At 45.8% G+C, this 23,313-nt stretch overlaps 1 protein-coding gene across 1 annotated transcript; it reads right to left on the reverse strand.

The window, feature by feature from the left end:
* Nucleotides 1-4,544: 4,544 nt before the first annotated feature.
* On the reverse strand, nucleotides 4,545-10,361 carry LOC142585028 (antimicrobial peptide microplusin-like). Its single transcript, XM_075695469.1, has 5 exons — nucleotides 10,209-10,361; nucleotides 9,570-9,631; nucleotides 8,156-8,245; nucleotides 7,310-7,336; nucleotides 4,545-4,785 (listed from the first exon to the last, which is right to left on the reverse strand). Exons 1-5 carry the CDS (start codon nucleotides 10,282-10,284, stop codon nucleotides 4,711-4,713), a joined length of 330 nt encoding a protein of 109 aa, XP_075551584.1. The 5' UTR covers nucleotides 10,285-10,361; the 3' UTR covers nucleotides 4,545-4,710.
* Between the last annotated feature and the right edge of the window lie 12,952 nt (nucleotides 10,362-23,313).

A 23,313-nucleotide genomic window follows, 5' to 3' on the forward strand; every position in this document is an offset into this window, starting at 1 on the left:
TAGGGTGACAGAATTGGGGCCAAGAGAAGGGAAGCGCAGTAAAGGACGGCAGAATACTAAGTGGTGCGACGAAGTTAGGAAATTTGCGGGTGGCGCAGGACATGCGTAATTGGAGGTCGCAGGGAGAGGCCTTCGTCGTGCAGTGGACATAAAATAGGCTGATGATGATGATGACGAAATCTAAGCACTCGGTTGTTTTCGCATTTCGCCCCCATAGAAATCCTGTGTGTGAAGACAGCAGTAAACTAGCCTGCTATTATGCTGCTAATAGTTTCAATTCAGCACTAAGTTGAAGTGAAGTAGTGCTTGATATGAACTATTCATAAGAATATAATGTGGACTGGTCAAATAAGCGCGATGCTGGGAAATAAAATGCGCCTCACGAACGCGCGCACGCACACACGCACACACGTGTACGTACACGCAGATATGGTTGAGTATGGGTGTCGGTGTGTGTGCGCGTGTGTGGCAGGCGACGTATTTACGGTGGTCCGCGCCTGGCTGCGCAGCCGTGCTGCGTTAACATCACGGCTTGAAGAAGCCGGCCACAGTGGCCTGGTATTGCGAAGTAGACAATGTGAAACGTGCACGGCGCTTAGCGCGGTCACTGAAACACGTCGTATTATCAAGATCAGCATTTGCATCGCTCGAATTATGTTGTAGTTCGCGCGCTTCCGACGGCGCACAGATCGATCAATTAGTTCAGTGCGTTTTGACAAAGCTGCGATATTCGTGGGTAATTAGAGGTGTAAGTGCATAGAGTATTAACTGTACTGAAGGACTGAACGAAATTTACGTGAATGATGTGGTGCTTCCAGCATTGGGCTGAAAACTCAAGTTGTGTCACTTACGCCTAACTTCAATATTTTCGTTCAGCCACAGCGCACGTATTCGCAACTCCTCATATTCGCTTCAACCCTGCCTCAGTGATAGATCAGGCTTCACGTGATTAAATTACCTGCAAGAAAAGTGGACAAATACTTATCAACGAACTGGTCAGGGAAGGAGACTCAATCTCTCCAATTATATTCACTGCATGCTTAAAAGGAATATTCAAGCTGTTAGACTGGGAAGGATTAGGAGCAGCAATATACGGCGAATATCTCAACAACCTTCAGCTTGCCGATGATCTTGTCCTGTTCAGGAATTCTGGTGACACATTGCAACAATTGATTGAGCACGTTAAGCGAGAAATTATGAGTAGGTTGAAGATTAATATGCAGAAGACAATGGTAATGTTGAATAGCCGTTCAAGCGAACAATAATTCATGCTCGGCAGTCAAACTCTAGAATTTGTGCAGGAGTAAGCTTACCTAGGTCAATTAGTAACAGGGAACATTGATCATAAGAGGGAAATTTACAGAAGAATGAAAGTGGGTCGGAGCGCATACGGCCGGCATTACCAAATCATGATTGGGAGCTCACCGCTATTTTAACAAGAAAAGGGTACCAACCATTGCATTCTACCAATACTAACATATGGGGCAGAAATTTGGGGGTTAACAAAGATGCTTGAGAACAATTTAAGAACCGCTCAAACAAGCCATGGAACGAAAAAATGTTAGGTCTAATGTTCAGAGACAGGACGCGAGCGGTGTGAATCAGAGAGCAAATGGCAGAAGTGGCAGTAGACATTTAGAAGAAATGTTGGAGCTGTGCAAGCCACGTCACTCGTAGGGCACATAATCGGTGGTCAATTATGCAAATACAAAGTGGGTGATATATGAGAAAGGATCGAAGCGATGTCAGAAAATTTGGTAGGATGATGAAATGAGAAAATTTGCAGACACAACTTAGAATCAGCTAGCGCAAGTCGGGGTAATAGAAGATCGCTGCAAGAGCCCTTCGTCCTGTAGTGAACATAAATATATGCTGATGACGGTTTACAACATCCAGAATCCGTCGGGAATTTTAACACACAGTTGCTCTTGAGCCACAGTTCGCTTTGTACTGCGAGGCGACATTCGAATGTTTACAGAATGGCGTCTGCCGCAGCTTAGATACCACCACCCTTGTCCATACATACCTTGTCCAGATACCATACCTTGTCCTCGTACCATAAGTGCAGTGAGTGCTCCGACCAAAGGGCGTTGGTGCCGCACGATCGACTACTTGAACCGATTTGATCCGAAGCTAGCTAGAATGTTGAACCGTTATGTGCTTTGTGTACTATGCTGTGCAGTATTGCGAGGTGTACTTGAACATGTGTTCTTATGAGGCTGGTAAAATGATGGAAACGTTGGCGCTGATCATTGTGGTGATGTTGACTGATTAGTCTTGACTTCTATGAGGTGCACTTTGGCCTATGACAGACAGCGTAGTCAAGGGCTCCAGGCCCGGACGCCACCAACATATAATATATTACCGGTCTCCAAAATGGACGTGTACGTGCTTTCGTTTATTTCGCCTCCGTCTGAATGCGACCGCTTACCCGCCGTGGTTGCTTAGTGGCTATGGTGTTGGGCTGCTAAGCACGAGGTCGCGGGATCGAATCCCGGCCACGGCGGCCGCGTTTCGATGTGTACGAAATGCGGAAATACCCGCGTACTTAGATTTAGTTGCACGTTAAAGAATCCCAGGTGCTCAAAATTTCCAGAGTCCCCCACTACGGCGTGCTTGATAATCACATCGTGGTTCTGGCACGTAGAACCCCATAATTTTAATGTGGCCGCTTGAAGCTGCTAAACATACTCTTCACCTGGAATGAGGCATCTTCGTCGACGCCAGAAGCCAATAAAAAGCGATGAACGCGGACAAGACGTCAAAGTGTGATAGACAGCGAAACTTGCATGTGCTGATGTTAGGTAGTGAAGTTTTCTGTCATAATTTGGGAGCGCCGGTAGCCACGGCTTCTTCTTCCGTTTCTCTCTTAGGGCTGCTTTCATGGCTCTGCGGGCCCTGCACAGGGATCCTATGCGACAGGAACGCGTCTTTCGTCGTCGGTTGGCGCTCGACGACGTCGTCGACCAGCACCTTAGACGGCACCGTCTGCCGAGGGAGCTGATATTGAACCTATTCGCGGCATTTAACCGCACGTGCAGTCAACCACAAAATTTTACCGAACGTGAAATCTGAGGAAAAGCTGAATATCTGCGCAGCCTCACAACGCAGCCTAGTGCTCGCATTTACAGCCCCTATCACTATATGTGACCAGCATGGTGATGTTCGGTTTTACAGACTAATGTTAAAGACTACTCGGGAATTGAAGGTTTTCTGAGATCCTATGGTCCGTAAACTTTTGCGGTTGACTGAGCAACCGTGTGCTGCGCGTTCATATACCATACCGATAAACATACGGGTTCTGGTCGTTTTGCCTTGGGGTCATACGAGCTATTTATTATGCAGCTTTGTTTCTTTTTCCATTCCGTAAGTAGTATCCAAATAAAGACATTACCCATAAAAGGCTGGCATTATTGGTGGTGTTGCTACAAGCGGGGTAAGCCTGGCAGGCCTGGCCGGCAATAGCTCCGCCTGAGCGCTTCTTTCTGCACCAAATATGCCACCATGGGCCCATCAGTCCTCTCCATCGCAGATATATGAGATGAATACGTGACATTTCCACTGCCATTCTTTGGTGGCGGTACGGGCGAGCGCGGTGGCACTTGTCGGCGCTGTAGCAGACGCCCAGAAAAGGAAGACGTCGAATAGTAGCGATTTGCCGTAAGAATATAGCGTCAACTACAGATGCATGATTTGCGATCATGCTATGAGTTGACCGCGCTTCTTTCATTTCTTGTAGTTTAATCCGAGCTGTGCTTCCTTCTCGCTCTCGTACGGCGGCGTAAGTTAAATGCGCTGCCACTTTGTACCTTAATCTTAGCGTATGAACTTTTTGACTAAGAACAAGGCAGCTTAGCGAGTTCCGTTCCTGGTTGATTATTTCGAGTGATTCTGAAGGCTGCGAAAAAGCCATGTTGTACAGCGTCTACGTAGCCCTATAGGCATACCATTAAGCGGCCAGTCAATGAAAGAACGTTGTTACCGACAAACTTACTTTGTTAGGAGTGCCCCCGTATATTCTGCGAGCGTGGTAGTGATGTATGCCTACCCTTTTAACGAGAACTATTTTCTAAAGCCCTGTAAGGTCCCATCAAACTATTCATATTAAAGAAAGAAGGAGGCAGAGTTGTTGAGATAGTTGGCGTTAAGGCAATAATCACTCACTGAACTGTCGAAATTACAAAATGACCCCTCGTGTGTTTCACACCGTCCTATCTTTTACCGCGTGATTAAGAAAGAGCTAAGGGAATGCGAAAATTGAATTAGTTGCCTTATCTCCTCTAAACACGACTCGTGTCACACGTAGCCTATAGCTTCAAATGCAAAGAAAATTATGACTGCATCTCAAGAAGAATTTCCTCTTTTGGCTCTAATTCAGCGTCCCTTGTCTCCCTCTTTAGGAAGAACACTCATACGTATCCTTTGGAAACAAGTTCCCACAGCCACACAATGGTCGGGCATTCGTGAAGAAAAAGGTAGCACCGACACGTAAGTAGGCCCACGGTTCCATGCCTTAGCAAATCACCTATAAAGAGTCGGCAAGGTTTCACGCAAAGGTGTCTTTATTTGACCTTATTAGGGCAAGGTAAAAATTTTGCCATACAAGACATAAAGCTGCCTGCAGTCCCTTGATGGAATGCCTCTGGAAGTTGTAGGAACTGTCTGGCCAACGAAGGCTCCGTTGTTGAATTTATTTAGAATGGACTACATTCAGTGGTGGTGGTGGTGCCCAGCCTCTGGATCGCAGGTGGTGGCAGCGTTGTGAATCTCGGTGATCTGAGGCTTCTGTAAAAAGAAATAAATAAGGGAGCAATATGTAACGTTTATAACTGAGCCCGCCTGCAATAATATTTCACAGCAGCAGAGAGCTTTTGTTCTTTACTTTGCGCCCTTCATGAGATTAATTGTACTTCATTCTCATGTTTCCATCCCCTAAAAACCACACATGTCAAATAACGAATTCCTTAATCACTCTTGTACATGCAAATCATTACAACACGCTAGAAATTACGATGTGGCAATGCAACCAGCTTATAGCAGAGGGTCCAAATCATAAACTGACGCTTTCGTAAGCGACTTTTCTCATTGGTCGGCCACCTTCGATAACAGCATGCTCCCTGCCAACTTTGGCTGGGGCCTCTTACGACATCGTTTATCCCTAGAACTGCTTCGTGCGTTGGAACCCAGATGTAGTATACATGAAGCTTCTTTCGATATAAACAACAGTTCTAGCTCCCACGCATACAAGTTTGCGGAAAGGGGAGTTTGAATGGGTGTACAGTTAATATTTTAATACACATATTTATGATAGCGTAGTCTGCGGGCCGTGTAAAATGACCTTACGTACAAAGTTTCGACAAAAGACATCCTCCTTTTACGAGTGCTGTGCGGCTGTCCCACGCGCAGACAACCTATACCAAGGTATTCTTTCGAATGACTCCCTGATAATGTGAACGTTATTCTGCGGTTTTCCTTTCACGCACCCACTGTGGTGCATAAAATCTGGAAATAACCTGTTTATTTACGAACATTTTTGCACTTTCTGTTAAGCGCTGCCGCCATACTTTTTTTATGTAAATCGAACACATTATTTTCAGTGCTAAAGTGGCTATTTCATTGCTGGAGAGGACATAGATTCCGAGTGAATATGTAGGACTTTCTTTTCTTATATTACGCTAGACGAAGTTGTTCTGCGCTTATTCTATATTTCACCATGCGATAAGGTGTTTTCTTCATTTCTCTTTTTTCACGCCGTTTCTCAGTTTACCGATCGGCTGCGCATAATAACCGATCACTGTCCTTGTCATGACGGTGATTTCGTGTTTTAAAGACAACTGTGCGCCGTCTGCTGTTCGAGTGGGCCTCCTGTAGCGAATGTGCCGTATTGCTGAGTACGGGGAACGGATTTGAGCATCGGCGAGACGACCCTGAAGCCGCAATTCGACCGAACCGCCGACGCCGATGGCTGTGAGAACAGAGAGGATATGCCGTTCTCCACGTGGGACGCATTCCCGCAACTGCGGGAAAAGCACTTCAACAACCACTTCCAGCATATATCGCATTTTCCGTTACGCTAAACAGTACACATGATGAATGTCTGCCTACAGGCCCGCATATTGTCGTGTCATATCGGCAGCAAGGCGGTGCGTGTACCCAAGAACTACAGGGTAAGCTATGGCTTTACTCAACGCAGGGTTTTTCTTTCTAGTTTTTTTCTTCGAAGGAGAGGAGTAGTGGGCGCCTCGAAAAGGCACACGCATATCCTTACACATATTCAATAAACAGGATGCAGCTGTCAAAACAAAATTTCAATGGAAAGGGACCGGCTTCCTCTAGCGTTCGAAAAAATAATAATAATAACAAATACAAGATTTTGCAAGATTGTGTGGCATTGCAGTATCATTCAACACAAAAAGGATCGAAACTGTCTGACTTTTCCACCAATGAGACTCATGCCTACATGACGCAATGCGCCCGCCGATTCAGTACTTGTTACACACGCTGCTCACGTGACCTGTCCTCCGCCGGTGGTGCCACCGTATCTTAGTGCGACCCGCTCAGATTTCGCCCTTTTTAATGCCGTTTTGAATTACAATATCGCCTCGTAAAGAGATTCGAGTATACCATTCCTAAATGTTAGTTACATATCTTTACTTACTTGCTTAAAGCAACTTGATTTCATTTTAAAGTTTTCCAGCAGGCCGCACTGTACGTCTTCTTGTGACTTCCCTAAATTTAGCTTCACATTGGAAGTCTCTGCTTGACCTGTTTGGCGTGCTTCACGTAGTGCTAATCTATTTTTGATTTTCTTTATTTTACAACTTTTTACCTTCTTCAGTAAATAGGTGAAGCTAATCACTCTATTCAGGCAAAGCTTTTGTTTCGTATGTTTCCTTTTGTTTCTTTTTCGGGTTTCCTTCAACAGCTTCATTTATCTTTCTCATGGCTTGAATTCTCAATTAGCATAATATGGTTGCCTGCGACTCCTCTAAGTAACTGAAACTATAAGTCGTCAGCTGGCAGGAAAATGATTTAACAGATACCTTTCCGAAAGTAAATAACTTTCATTTCAAATTGCAGTATTTTAAACGTAATGTGAACAGAGTAGAAATGTTTATTCTTATTTTTCACATTTCCTTTTAATTGCATCTTAGTCCATTTCCGTCTTTATTAGGGATCACTTCTGGCAAAGGAAGAAGCTCTAGTAAAAATGCAGGGACAATCTTGTCAGTGGCTATCACCCCTTAGAATATGCTAGAACAAGTGGTTCCATCAATTATAACGTCCACGAAGTGGTAGATCGACTTACCGTGAAGTGGTTGGCCATGGCGGCTTCCTGTTAAAGCAAAGTAGACGGAAATCTCATGAGTCTTCCGAGGTATTACGCACATTTTTGCCATTATTACACCCCTTTGTTTACTACAAAATACAGTAGTATCTGTTCTTGTATTTAATGTAAAGTACAAATTTTCATGACTATCTTCTGTTGTTAACGAAATATAGAAGCAACTCAAGAACGTAATCATTTGATTGTCATTCATAATTTCTTGAGACTAAACAATAAAGCTGGTACTAGTATCATTGAATTCAATTATTTCTGGTGTAAGGTCAGGAATTCTACTTGCTTTCTTTTACAGCAGTGTTCCGAAAACTAAACGCAAATGCCTTGCCTACACATCCGTTAAGTCTTGCTTACGGTGAGCCACAGCTGTGGTCAAGCAGCCCCATTACATGATCTACAGTTTCTTTTTGTTTTAAGCTTTCCTGATCATTCTCAAGTTTGTATTACCTCAAGAGCTAACTTCACTACCTGGCATTGTGAACAAGGTGTCGAAGAAAAGAGAAATACAAATTCTGTTAACACAGCTACTCTGGCCAGTTTGTGTTCGTAAATGTGCAGAAACCATCCGTGCAAACCGGATTTATGTAGCCATGACAGCCGTTTTCATTATATTTCGAATAGTCTTCTCTTCTATGGTCTTCTTTGAAACGCTCCTGAAGAACATAATATTTTATATGTTGTATGCCACAAACTCTCGCACTGCATTACATTGACGTCTTACTGGCCAGTTCACATGTAGACATAATTTATGCCTTACTGCGTGAGTGTATATCGTGTGTATTAAAAACTTCCAGAGAGGAAACAAGAACTCACCAGGTCGTTTCCGACACAGAGCTTCCGGATCACGCAGCTCCAGTCCTGGCAGCCGAGAGTCTTCAACGCCTTGTCAAAGCTTTGGTTCGCCTGCATTAGATGGCCAGGGAAAGTTAAGCTGAATAAAGTCGACACAAAAATTACTCGCGCTTTATTCAGTGTATATCGGATTGGAACACAAAGCCGCTCTTACGCAAGAATGGCTCGTAATAAAGGGCACTGGCTCACAGTGGAAGCAAACCAAACTAGCACATAACGAAACCGAATTTGGACTAACAGGTGCTCAGCACACTACCTTAGTGGATCTACAAAACTGACAATGACCGACTTGGTGCAAGATGTGTGCGTTTTGACCGACGCAACGTTGAGCCAATTGGTATATGGATTCCTGTTACTGAAACATATAGGTGTGCAAATATAGACGCATGGAACAACGAAAAGTGTTGGGTTGTGTTTTGTGGCGTTTAATGCTGTTGTCATTTTTGTTCCTTCTTGTGTTAGTGTTGGAAGCTTACTTAGATGTGTTCGTTTACAAAGACATACGTCTCACTGCTCGCAATTGTGCAGTCGCATCGTGAAATTCGGACAAAATTTGATTCGAACTGACTTGTAAATCACCTCCACGTAATAAAAGCAGAAGATGTGGAGTCATTATATATCAATCTCCGACAGGCAGTTTTCGCTACCGAGATCTTTCTTCACTTGCAATATCGCCAGTGAGAAATGCTACGGGAGAACAGGGGCCGTGAAATGGTGTGTCGTTTATGTTCCCCAATCGATTTAATTCAGAACCTCTGTTTACGTTTTGAAACATTGATGCAAGAAATTACTTTCTGCCAGAATGCCATCCTAAGAAAGGGTTTCCTTGCATCCTATTAAGAATGTGTCTAATGCACCTCATTATGCATACTAGAAACAAAATTAGTATATTTCTCTTAAGTACTTTAATGAAAAAACAGAAAGATTGAACAAAGGCCAAGCACTGAGTGTTATGTTAAATGAATCATGTTTTCAGACCTTTGGAAACAATACAAAGTATGCCTAGTCTAGCAGCAATAAGTCGAAGTGAACACCGCGGCTGTAAGAGGTGTGTTCAGCCGCTGTGTGCACTGTGACTATAGATAAACAAGCTGAGACGGAGGAACAGGAGAGGGCGGTGGAGAGGAGATGGTTCGGCACTTTTTAACAGCTTACTGTGAGCGGGGCATGTAGGCTAATAATTTATAGAACCTGCAGCGAGGCATCATTATGACATGTGCCTTCCCGGTGCTCCATTTCTTCAATGCCCCTCCGTCGTCTTAAGCTCTCACCGAAAGCTCAGGAACCGCAATTAACGCCTCAGAACACGAAACAAGGCCTTACTAACACACCAGCGCACTCTCGAGTCACAAGCTCCGATATATATAGCTCTTACCCCCGCAGAGATGTGGAGCCCAATACACTGGAGCTCATTCTTGAGCTGCTCGTCTTGTTTTTCTGCGCAGAAGAAAAAAAAACAGGCACTGTGGTCATGGACGTAGACAATAAAAAAGTTATCAGGACCCAGCACGTTGATTTGAACGGCACATAGCACGCGTCAATTTTACAAATCTCGTTTCATATGTCAGCCGTGGCGGTTCATCATGCATCACGCGAAGTATGGCAGGTCAAAGAAGTCGTTCAAGAATAAGTGGAGAGTGGCAAGCCATGAGAAACTAGAATGAAGAAACCCTCAGGCTAATGGCTTCAACAGTACAACAGTGCGTTTCTTTTGAAATACGACATTCACTTTCATAAGCACTACAGCAGGCCTTTGGATTTACAATTAGGCGCCGTAAGTATACACCGGCCCACTTTCGAAAGATTACCAAACTGAACGGTCCTTTCAAAGAAGCCGATTTCTCAGTCACTAAAGAAAGGACACTTCAGCATGTTTGTATGCAGCGAGGTAATCTTCCAACGCGTTCTAAAGCATGCGGCGATCAGACACTGAGCCCTAAAGACACGTCACGCGGCTAGGATCCGTCCGCACTTTCGCGCATACACTCTGTATAACCCCACCCAGTATACTCACTGCAGAGCTCCAGATGGTGAGCAAAGCTCACAGCGACGACCGTGGCGAGCAGGACACAGACCAGAAACGCCTTCATGGTAACTCTCTGGCTCTTCACGATACGAGCACAGCCGAATGAGAAAGCTCAAATGAAGCTAGTGGTGTGTACCGGCGATCCGCGTCCCTTTTTATACCGGTATAAGAACGTTGCCCTCGTTTGGCAACAACCCAGGCCTGTAGCCAGCTACAGAAGCTCCAGACAGACGTCGTCCGCGCAAAAAAAAAAATTAATACACAAAAACGGAGCTCCTTCGGCTCTATTGGTCAGACATGGCGTCAGGCACAAGTTGCACGTGTGATGCCTGACGGTGCCAACAACTACCTTCCGCTCTTATTGACGTATCCGCGTATGAACCAGCACGCGCCGCATCTGAAAACTGCCGCCGCACGTGAGGTAATCAAGGACACGAATCGCTCGCCACCGAAGACGCGCGCCGTTTCCCACTGTCTGCAATGTCGGTTGCGCGACGCCGTGAAATAAGCCTCGCGTCGTTCCTTCCTCTTTGTAGGACGCGCTGCGTCTGCGTGGCGAACTTTGTTGGCTCGCTGAGCGCCGCGTTATGCGCATTGGAGCGTAACTTTGATGGCGCATTAATTTTATTTCCTTCGCTAAGCTTGCTGTGCCGTTTCTTCCCGCTTCTTAGAAGCTCACTTCAAAGTGTGCGCGCATTCCACATGTAGCAGGCCGATTGATGCTGCGCAATGTTTCTTTCGCGTCTTTGGCTTTCGCGGTCCTCTGCTTAACATCAGCGCGCAAAGAACGATCTGTGCTTGCCAGCATTAAACTTTTCATGGTATCTGATGGCGCTTTAGAAACAGCAACGCAATATTAGTAGTTGCGTCTGTGTGACTGTAGTTTCCTCTCACCGCTTGTACCTATTTTGTTTTTGTTTTTTGCCGTACTATTCATGTTAACACGGTAGCACTTGTTGATTATACGCTTCAGTGATGTCTGTGCTGCACAACATAGCGCTTTCCTGTTTTCGACAGCGTAGGAATAGCGGTATAAAAGCACGTTTAAGTTCACTGTGTTATAGTGCGATCACAATATAATAGTCATAACTGTAGTGCGCGATTTCGACCAGTGAAATGTTAAATAATATTGAAATATTGAGAAAGCACGTGCCTTAAATATAATATTTCGCTATATTTTTCCGCTGTATTCTCAGAGCTGGAATGGACGATCAGGAGTGCCTAAGAAAACTCGAAAAAGGATAAAAAGGTTGATTTCTTTATGTGTGCAAACATGCAACGCTATTGGTACAGTTTTTCAAGTGCACAACTTTCGATGTCGCAAGTTAACGGTCAATGCGATTTGAGGCGTTATGACGGCATCATTTTTCGCCATCAACTCTACAGGTACCCGCTTAGGTATCCGCTTAACTTTCTCACTGATTACCTTCAAATGTAATACTGAAAGTGAATACACTACGCTAAGCGAAGAAAAAAAATCGCGGAGATTCAGCTCATATTTAGAAATCTCTGTGACGCGAACCTTTCGTGACACGCTTAATCAAATGGTTATAAATTTGCCCATTTCATTTTTGCGACTCACCTCACCTCGCCTTGGTTTCAACTTGGGCGCGGGAAAACAAGGTCAATAATTAGGCACCAAAAATCATTCTTCGTTATTTTTATTTTTTGAACAACGGGCACATTGGCACATCCAAGCCGCGGCCGTCCATTAAACTGGATGGAGCTTTTCTTAAGCATAAAGATCATATAAAATTACTTGGCATTAAACACTACCTGGCTATAAAGCAAAAGCTGAGATGTTGGTTGTTCGTCTGTTAAATTTTATTCGCTCGCCATTACACGCGAGATACAGCTCTAATCCGCCGCTAATATCGACAGGTCCTCCTGCCTGCAGTTGCATACGCGTTTCCCGCCTAGTGGCCCCCATTTCCGATGGTGCACCTCACCTCTCGTGCGTTCGTCCGCTCAGCGCTCCATTTTGTATTGCGATGAGTGGCGCATATACCACACGACACGGAGTTCGGCGCTTCATATTTTGTCCAGCTGCTCCCCTCTCACCGTGCAGTTAGACTGGCGAGCCGCGGAATTCTCGCTCTTCACTCTTCGCCAAGTCATCCACTACGGTCCCGATATCTTGTTTCCCAATCTGATTGACTTCCCCTGCCACCCGTGGCTTGACCGCCCTTGTAAAAAAAGTTCCGCTTCCTGTTCACGTGTTTTATTCCCGCTCAGGCCGGGCAGATATCCTGTGTATATCCGTGTATCACGTTTACGGCGCCTTTACCAGCGCAGCGGCGGCGGGAGCGGCCTTTATCGTGTTTCATCACCGCGGTCGCCTGCACTGTGTACAGAAGTTTAAAGTGGTCAACGCAACTAGCGCTTATAGCGCCGAAGTGATCGCCTTTGCTGTGGCGCTCACTTAGATCAACACCTTACACTGCATAGTCTCCGTGCATCTGTAGACCGACTGCTTGTCTCATGCTCGTGTCTCTTTCGCGCCTTCCAGTAACAGATGCGCGCATTCGCTCCATCAAGCGCATGCTCCACTCTCACGCGATAAAAGGGCGCCGTGTTCACCTGTTTCATGCTCCGGGACATCGGGACGTGGTGGGAAATGAACTCACCTACACGGCTGCCTCATCCGCGAGCAGTTATGGGGCGTTAATTGCGAGAAACTAGACTTTCCATTAAGTCCATCCGCACGCGGTTTCATATGTTCGCGCAAAACCATTGGCACCAATACTGGTAGGCGCAAGGCAAGCACACTAGTTTATATAAGGTGAGGAGTGTCCGCAATATACCTCGATGGTGTCCTCCCAGTCGGCTTCTCGGCCACCTCTTTACAGGTCCCAGCCACCTTCCATACTACTTTCACCGTTTTAATCTCCGCGATACATACATGTGCGCGTGTGGAGCGGTGTGTGAGGATGAGACGCATTATTTCACCTCATGTACGCGCACTGCGCCCATTGTTGCCCAATGGCGTGACGTCTCACACATCACTCACATTTCACCGGCCAACTATCCGGTACTTCTTGACAACACTCGTACGCGCGCTATGCTTTCGCAGCTGGTACACCAAATTATAGTCTCGGTCGCGCTCACTCCTAGCACTTCTTCGTTTCCTGACGCCTACTGACGCTCATTCCTCTTTTTCTTCCTGCTCTTCTCAATGACTTTTCCTCTTCTTGGCCTATACCCTGTCTTTTCTCATCACTTTCATTTTCTTTCATTTTGCTTTCGTATGTCTGTTACGTGCCATTTGCACTGATTAAACCAACCACAGGGTGGTCTGGCCCGTGCCAGATGGCTCTAACTGCATACTTCATTTTCATTGTCTCCTTCCCCTATCCTTGCTTTCTTCATTCCCGGGCTGACGCCTTTTTGCTCTCTGCTGGGGTATTAGCCTGCTCTCAGTACAGCCTCCTGGAAGGACTACGTTCCTCTTTGCCTGCCGTCTGCCCTTCCCGGGTCCTGGCTATTCAGCTGCTATAGGGTTACCTCATGGCGGGCCAAGAATGCATTCAGCTCACCTGGAGCCGTATTCTGTAACGGTTCACTTTGGGACCGGTTCAATCTCACGGACGCCATTGCTCGGCGCTTCGTTATCGTCATACGTGGTGGACATGACAACAAATTTTGTTGTCACCACAGAGGTTGTCAATCATCTGAAAAGGAACCCGTCGTCTGCTACGAGAGCAACCGCGGAGAAGTGGTTCTCTCGAGGGTCGCGCACGGTGGCGAGCATGATCTTGAAGGTTGCTAGGGCAACCGCGGCCATCTGCTAGTCTTGCGCTGGCCGGAGCGACGAGAGGGAGACCAATAGTGGCTTCTGTGACTGTGTTGCTGGCGAGCGTTGGCCACAGACGACGACGTGACGAGAGGCAACGGCGCGACGCGTACGACATGAGCGAAGGCGAGTTCCGAAGGCGTTTTAGACGCCCCAAAAACAGAATGCGATTGATTTGCGACGAGCTAGAATATCGCGGACCACAAGATTTAGTAGCGTTGACACTGCGAAATAAGTGCTGTGCGCGCTACGGTTTGTTGTTGTTGTTGTTGTTGTTGTTGTTGTTGTTGTTGTTGTTGTTGTTGTTGTTGTTGTTGTTGTTGTTGTTGTTGTTGTTGTTGTTGTTGTTGTTGTTGTTGTTGTTGTTGTTGTTGTTGTTGTTGTTGTTGTTGTTGTTGTTGTTGTTTTCAGCTTTGCGTCTGCAATGTCGAAGCTATTGGGATGTCGTAACCTTCGGAAAAGAAAAAGGGGTGTGAGATTTCTCTCCACGCTGCAGGAGAAAGTCTCAGTCAATAGCGCTTCCTTTACCGCGGCAAGATTCTCGAAGTTGTGGGATGTGTGGACGGAACTCTCATCGCAATCGTCCACCCTACGAAGCTCAGCCACGGCTAAACGAAATCCTATTAGAGCCGCGGCCTGCACACAGAGAACTGCTTTGATTGCTTAACGTATGGCGCACCCCCTAGCGACAAAAAAAAATAAAGCAACGCAGATAAAATCAAAGCACTAGCTATCTGCGTCGGAAGCTCACTTACTACTGGAAATTAAATGTGCAAGTGTTGTATAAAAGCCAATATTTTTTTACCGAACTAGCAAGAACCTTCGATTACTATATCGTCCCCAAAGTACAAGCAAAAATGATGACGTGACCTTGCGGCAGAACACCGCTCGTTCATTGGTCTCCCTCGCGCCGCGACATTCCACTCTTTCTCCGAGTGACGTCACCTTGACGTAGCAACCAGACCGAACCGGTTCCAAAGCGAACCGTTACAGAATACGGCCCCTGGGTGAATTATACGGATGTTTTCTCTTGGGGCAGTTCGCTCCGCCCTATAATCACCTTGTAATAAATTGACAGAGTCGTGATTCCAGCGGATCGCTGCCGTTTAGTTGTAACAAGATAATGCAACCCGATACCTATGTACGGAGTTTATCCTGGTTTTCTTCTTCATTTCATCAACCACTTTACCATCATCACGCACTTAGGCTCCGAATCCGGCTTTTTCTTCTTTTTTTTTCTTTTTTTGCTCTAATTGGTGCGCTTGGTTAAATTTCCCTTGGGTTGTCGGTACTGACAATCCATTTTCATTTATTTTATGATCGGCTTTTAATGCCCGTTATACCTTCATGGTGGTGCGGGCTTACCCCCACATTTCTTTTTGCTTTTGCGATGGGCGACAAAACTAAGCACTCATGCTACGCAATGTGACACACGCGGTGATCATCTCAAAAAGATGGCTGGAGTTGGCACGACAGAAGCATATACGTGCGACTGAGGCCGAATGGCTAGAGCATCGGGCTACTACATATGCTTGGAAACCGATGTTCGATCCCATTATCGGGCGCGTAATTAAACTTTTTTTTTCTAGCGGGAACTATTCGGCGAGGCGGCAGCAACACCCAGAAGCCACGGTCAGGAAATGACACGGCAGGTTCGCATAGCAAGCCTTTGCTTTAAAACATTTACACCAATCATCACCAATTTGCCAGGCCGTCTAGAATAAGAACATCCCTTCTGCATGTCGCGCAAGTTGTGATGTCAAATGAGCGCCTTTCGCGCAAGATCACTCGTATGCGTGCTCCCTTTGGGCCAAAACATTGCTGCTGCGGTCAATAAGGATCCTTCGCTAGAAGATATTGCTGGTGTTGTCAAGTATTCTTTAAGCAAGTTTGTTTAACAGCAGTAACATCGGAAATGGTGCACCTTGAACAACCATTTCCCCTGGTAGGAGCGTCGCAGTCGGCATAGCCATGCGTGTATAGTCGGCCATAAAGCTAACATTCGAAGAAATCAAGTATTGAGGCATCTATTCGAACATGTTGCACTTGTATTGAAAGTTCAATATTCGCAGACTCCTAAATTAAAGGCTATTGGACGCGCTCCACCGCGGACCGCACTCGGAGGGTCAAAAATGTCATCAGGCACCTTCGGTTTACCCCGGTTATGAGCTGAGAATTCGTCTGCTTACTGAACAATACTCCAATTTGTTTTTTTTTTTGTTGTTGTTGTTTCACGTGAAACCTCTTTTACTTCGGTCAGCACAAGGTGCCGCTTGTTAATGCGGTATGTAACGTAAACATCTTATGCTATTATGACCTACATGTTTGCAAACTGTAGCTATCCATGTGCTTCACTTCGGTATTGTTCCTGAGAGGGAAAAAAGCCATTACTCGATCATTCATGGGTCGTGTGCACAGATGGTGCCGTTGTCGCGCCATGCATGACGCAATCGGAGCTAAATTTAGCATTTCGCTCGATGTTCAGAGAGGCATAGCTCGGCAACACGTTTGTCGATCCGAACGGGAGTGGTCGCATTTGAGAAAGCTCACCCAGCCATAGGCATAATCCATCAAACTCAAACCTGTGCTCATCAGCTTAAGAGTGTGGAACTTGTTGCCGAAATTGTACGGTTGCTCCCCTATGGCGCCTCCGCGTTCGACACGTAGGGTCCAGAAATGGCGTCGAGAGACTCCGGCAGCAAGACAGAGTTCATGCCAGTTCGCGCCCACCGTCTTTGACCACGGCGGGCCCACTGCGAATAGGGAGCGAGCACGATTGTACGATTAGGCTGTAACGCCCCTGTATCATAAGTTAAGCATGGAAGCCTTGTAATGCGCGAGCAAATGTCACTTGTTTGTTTGAGTAAGTACTGTACGCGGGTAGTGCCTTTACACCATCAGCAGCACGCAGGAGACGTTTCACGCACCCCACTGCGACTCCCTCCCTGATACAGCCTACCGATTACTCGCCGCGGTGGCTTAGCGGCGATGGTGCTGCGCTGCTAAGCGCGTGGTCGCGGGATCGAATCCCGGCCGCGACGGCAGCATTTCGATGCGGGCAAAATGCAAGAAAGTCCGTGTCGCAATGAGGGCACGTTAAAGACCCCTTGGGGGTCAAAATAATCCTGAGTCCCCCACTACAGCGTACGTCATAATCAAATCAGGCTTTTGGCACATTCAACCCCAGAATTAATCCCGCCAATTTGTTGTAGTGTTCTATATAGCTGCTATCCGCGACCAAATACAGCTGAAAATAATTGAGTCTTTCAAAACAGGTATATATAGCAGGTGGATATTGATTACAACTTGAGTAGAAATGCGGGTCATGGTTGTTATTTTAAAGTGAATGGCTTTCTTTGGCTTTTTCGCCCGCATTCGTGATGGTTGGCAGTTGGTGGTAACGGTCGAACTTTAACCGCCGATACAAAAATCACTAGCATTGACATACATCGTCGATTGTTTCTGAACTTTTCTTTTTTTTTTTATTCTTGACGTTCGTGTTTCTTTCGCTTAATACCCTTTTTTTTTCACTTTAACTTTCATAACATCTGTTGTCAAAACCATAGGCCTACTCGCAGTCACGTATTAATTATAGATAGCGCAACGTGTAAATAATATAAAGTAATGAGAAATGTTAATCACATGTTGTAGAACAAAATAAATTACTTTTTATGTACTAGCCCTGTGGGTGTAGCGCTTCAGATGATCAGGCGATATTTTATTCGACTTTAGGAGGTGGGATTCCATCCACCAAAAGCAGACTAACTTGTCAGTTGAACGAAGGGCAGTAGAATTTAACTCATGTGAGTGAGTGATTTATTCTTATGACACTGAAAATTTTAGAAACTGTAGCGTTTCGAAAAACAACTTGCCGCAGGTGGGAACCGAACCCACAACCTTCGCATTTCGCGTGCGATGCTCTACCAATTGAGCTACCGCGGCGCTGTTTTCCCATCCACTTTCCCATCCACTTTGTGAGGGTTCGGTTCCCACCTGCGGCAAGTTGTTTTTTCATCCACTTTAATTTCTATTAACTTATCGTTTCTACATTTCATTTATTAAGCACAAGTAATTTCCCCTATGTTGTCCTTGGAGTCAGTGTTTGTTGGCTTCTCATGATATGACTATATATATATATATATATATATATATATATATATATATATATATGTGTGTGTGTGTGTGTGTGTGTGTGTGTGTGTGTGTGTGTGTGTGTGTGTGTGTGTGTGTGTGTGTGTGTGTGTGTGTGTGTGTGTGTTCACCCATTATTCGCTCCATTCGTGAGGTGGGTCTAATTATCTCACAGCGTCACTCTTGTTCGCGCAGTCCACATGATTTCCGTATCAATGGTGGCACGTGATTTTATTCGCCATTCCTTTTTTGAAATTTCATCGTATTCACGTCCCACTCCATATCGCAGACCGGATGGCCGTCCATCGTACATATACGTTCGCCTGCACCGTAGGGTAGAGCATGAGTAAAACCGTGAGCACAGACACTACGTCGCCTCGATTTCGTGCTGGATTGAAACTAATGAGCAATATACTCAAGGCTGAGGCTAACAACATAGAAGATGACAGCGAATTGTACAACATCAACAAGTTTTGATAATTAGAAACGTTGACGCGTTTTTTCGTTGTTTCATCTCGCATGGAAAATTATAGCCTCGAAAGCGTCCGGAAAGATAATTATCTGCACACCTATGATCGATAAGAAGCTCAAACTAGGCAGCAAAAAAAAATTATAGAAGTGCTCAAAACACATCAATGACAAGGTCGACGATTGCCAGGGAAAGACACTACACTTCTATTTGCTACCGCCCAATAGAGTGTCATAATGAGTCCGAAAATCGGGCTATTGCACGCTGGGTGGGCTTGATGGCATTGCCACGATGCGTTCCACTAACCCGCTGCTGTTCTTCATGCAGGTTTTGACGTCAGTTATGTGTCAGTGCTGTTGCCTCTTCTTGCGAAATCAACGAGTGTCAGTTTGGGACGATCGCACCCGTGCTTCGATGACGTGATAACATGGGATATCGGAACCAACAGGGATTCAACCCGTCTGGCGACGCCGCCAGTGAAAGAATGGTTCCTCGACGAAACGCCGCTGGCCCGGCTGCCATCATCGACAACCATCCAGCTGCCTATAAAAGAGGAGCGACTACCCCTGGCGCATTGTGGCCTCGGTGGCATTGCCACGGTGCGTTCCACTAACCCGCTGCTGTTCTTCATGCAGGTAGGTGATCCAAGCGCTCTTTACGCTAAGAAAACCAATAATTATTCTCTTGTGCAGCTACCGAGTCCGCAGGGCTGCTTGCCTGTTGTTTCTGAGTGCCTTTGTGTTATCAGATGCCTTCGGTTACTCTCTGGGGATACTGAAAGTAATCCCGGTCCGGATTACGCCGCATTACTTGCCGAAATGAAGAAGGTATCCGCTGGCCAAGATATGATTATCGCTGAGATGCAAGATCTCAAAAATAAATATATGGCTAAGCGTGCATATTTAGAGACTAAGCGAGAGGCTGACGCACCTGGAGGGCAATTACCAAATCGTTTTATCCATGGAAGCCGATATGCAATCCATACGGGCAGACAGTCAACGAACGACGCAGCTGGTTCATAAACTGGATGCCCGTGTAGATGATGCTGTGAACCGGTCAATGGGAAATAGTTTGATTTTTTATGGCCTCCCCGATCCATCAGCATCAGAGCCATCAAACGAATGGGAAAAAATTATCTTACGCCACTGCTCGGATCATGTGAAAGTACCGCTTGACCCTAAGGAAATAGAGGGAGCGCATCGAATTGGTCGGTATTCCCCTGATCGCAAGCGCCCAATTAACGTTAAATTTGTATTCTTTAAAACAAAGGAAGCTGTCCTTTCTAATGGCCGTAATCTTAAAGGTACTGCCTTCAGCGTTGCCGAAGATTTTTCGCCGGCTGTTATGAATGCCCGTAAACACCTTGTCACCTTAGCAAAAGCTAAGTCTGTGCCGTTTTCCCTTCGTTTCAAAACGCTATTCGTAGGTTCCAAGCGCTACGTCTATGATGAATCTTCGCAGTCGACTAAAGAAATATAGCAACCACTTCGTAACCAAAAAATAAATCGACGCCCCCGAATAGCAGTTGTATCGCGCACCTCTATCTCAGTAATCTTTACTAACATACGAAGCTTCATTGCAAAACGCGAACACTTTCCTAATCTTATACTAACATCTAAAAGCAACGTGCTGGTACACACGGAAACCTGGCTTAGTGACCATATTCCAGACTCGGAAGTGCTGCCTGTTTTATCGAATTTTAACGTGTTTCGAAAGGATCGCACGACAACACGAGGAGGAGGCGTCCTTATAGCTGTCAGTCAACATTTCTCGTGTTCTGTTGTTAGCGTCACATCCGACTTGGAAATCCTTTTCATTCATTGTCACGCCGCTCCACAATCAGTTTTTGAGCGTTTGCTATAGACTTCATCGAAGTAGCCCGAATTTTTCCTGTCAACTTAGCAATGTACACTGCAAAATAACTTTTCAGTACCCCAAAACTGACCTCCTCCTCTTCGGAGACTTTAACTTTCTAGATATTGATTGGCACAATATAGCTCCGTCTTTAGTAAATCCGACAGAAGCAAGAAATTTCCTTGATGTTTGTTTTAATAAAAACCTCGCTCAACTTGTATCTGAACCAACGCGCGTCACACAAGACACAGCTAACGTATTAGACCTAATACTAACAAGTTGACCAGACAGTTCATCGCCAATTACCTATTTGAATGAAATTAGCGACCATAAGGTTATTTACGCTTCCTTTCACTTTGCGCCAATTCCACGCCAGGGAGGAGGGAAGAGAAAAGTAGAAGGCAGGGAGGTTAACCAGAATAACGTCCGGTTGGCTACCCTACACCGTGGGAATGGGAAAGGGGAAAACAAAGATCACAGAGAGAGAGAGGAGGGAAGGAAAGAAGGAAATTGCGGCAAGTTCCCTGACGCGTGAGGTCTTACAGAAATTGCATTCCACGCCAGAAACTTCAAAAGACAATACAGCTTTTTAACAAAGGCAACTACGAGGCTATACGCGATAATATGTACGACTCCTTTATTTCATTCGAGGCATCCTTTAACAAACACGATATCCATACTAACTGGCAAAGGTTAAAAAAAAAATGATCTAGCCGACAGGTTCATTCCAAAGATAACGTTTCGAACGCAACTTCAGAAGCCATGGTTCAACAATTCTTTGAAGAGACTTGAAAATAAAGAAAAACTTTTGTACCGTGCAGCGAACGACAGGACAAACACATGCGCCCGGGATAAAAACTACCCATAGGAACGCGCATATCTATCAGCTATTCGGGAGGCAAAACATTCATTATTTCACGAAGATCTACCAAAAATACGGGTCACTAATCCGAGAAAGTTCTGGCAGGTGATCAATCTTCGCAAAATAAGCAGTATTGCGTTAGTCAACAAGAACGATGAAACGGCCAACGATGATGAATGTGCTAATCTTTTTAATACAGCTTTTGTGTCAGTCTTCTCCTATGAACCTAGCTTGTCATTTCCCTCTACAGTTAACAACTCAGCTAGTGACATGCCAATAGCAACAATCTTTGCTGTGGTATTTTGTCTCCAATTGACAATCTTAAACTAACATCCTCAGCCGGTGTAGATATCATAAATTCAAAAGTGTTAAAGGGATACGGACACAAAATCTGAACATTTTACGATAATACCGAAAATGGGTCCTCAGTGTGCGAGTACACCGAAAACAAGTAGCCACTTCGCTCATTTTTCAGCGGATGGCTTTATTTTTGGCGTTTTTGTGAGCGGGCGCAACGCCGCCCGGCCCAAGCGAGTTGGAAGGCGTGACGTCACGACACCCCCGTCGGATAGCCAGCCGGCCGGCCACGGTCATTCGAGGTGCGCCGCCGCCGCAATCGCGAGTATGGATTCGGGTTCTGGTGCCTCTACCAGCGATGAGTGCACGTCTGTAGATGAGGGCCGTTCCAACTTAGCAAGACATATAATCGCTTACGGTTACGAGCCTTCCGCGTCAAGCGGCAAAGAAGAGCAGGCGGCCTTTAACGTGCCGGTCAGGCAGTCCGGGCCTGCAAAATGGTAATTTCTTTTTCTAGTAAACTTGAAGTGCAGCAGCAGCAGTTCCTAAAATTATGTTACGTAGGATGCAAAATGCCTAGTTTCGTGACCCTGCGTTGAGGCAGAAAGGGAGCTGTTATACGGCTGAATCGTAGGTAGCGTAGCTCGTCGCTTTGTGCTTACCTACGCTGTCTGCTTTCGATCGCTGCACACTTCGTTTTTACGCGACGAGGCACGGCATGTGTAGAATTTTCCAGCCGTTTCATAGCCCTGTGTTTACGGCTACTTTCACATTCACGCCATTAGAAGCCATTTACTGGTTGAACTCGTTGAGATGGGCGGCTGCGCAAGGGACCCGTCGACCAGATCACTTAGCTACATCGATTCTGTGGCCATAGACAAAGGAAAGTCTTTAGCTGTGACATTTAATAGGGAAATGCTGCGCGAACAACCAAGTCATGAAACCCGACGCATGATTATGCAGAGACCTATGAAAATCCGTAATTTTTTGCTTGAGGTTGAAAAGCAACGTGTGAAACGGCAATGTAGATAAATGTGCTGCGCATTTTAGGTTACTACACATGTATGCTGTTGTCTGGCGTTCATTCACTGTCTGTGTTTTGTATATTTTATCAATTAAAAGAGCGCTCGTATGCTGTCGTTCAATATTAGACGCAGCGAGAGTGCACACAACATGACTATTTTGTTTTGTGATAAACACATGCATCCGCAGGGTAAACAATTTGTCACAAGCCGAGAATATCTGTTCTTGCACAGCCAATGAAAGGGTAATTTCCCTTCTTTCAACAGGCACTCCTGCGGTCACCGCTGCGGCTACATGCATGCAGAAAGAGAGAGGGTCTGTTGCAAGAACAACAAAAGTTGGCGAACACAGCTAACAGTTACGAATGCGTCACTAAGCACCCGCTCTTTGAATTGTATTGCCTCAACAGGAGCCTTTTGAGCACAGCCGGGCTAGCCCGGTCGCATAAGCATCGTTGACGAAGTGGTCCGCGCAAGTGAAGCCATTTTTTAGAAGTCTCCATGCTGGGTGTGGTGGCTGACAGGCACGTATGCAAAGTTCACGCACCTTGTCTCTGGGAGACGTGCGCGACGGCGTGTCACAACCGATAATGCTGTTATAACAGCCGTGGACGCAGTAATGTCTGGGCATTTTCTTCCGCTACGAAGAATGCTTCAATACCGAT

This window comes from Dermacentor variabilis, chromosome 1 (assembly GCF_050947875.1).
Source record: "Dermacentor variabilis isolate Ectoservices chromosome 1, ASM5094787v1, whole genome shotgun sequence".
NCBI classification, from domain to species: domain Eukaryota; kingdom Metazoa; phylum Arthropoda; class Arachnida; order Ixodida; family Ixodidae; genus Dermacentor; species Dermacentor variabilis.

Bases quoted from the DNA above. Each gene is read 5' to 3' on its own strand.
- LOC142585028 (XM_075695469.1), bottom strand. From the start codon at position 10,284: ATGAAGGCGTTTCTGGTCTGTGTCCTGCTCGCCACGGTCGTCGCTGTG. The intron at 7,337-8,155 runs GTGAGTTCTTGT...TTGCTTTAACAG, and splicing joins TCTGTGTCGGAAACGACCTG to GAAGCCGCCATGGCCAACCA. The intron at 4,786-7,309 runs GTAAGTCGATCT...TTCTTTTTACAG, and splicing joins CCATGGCCAACCACTTCACG to AAGCCTCAGATCACCGAGAT.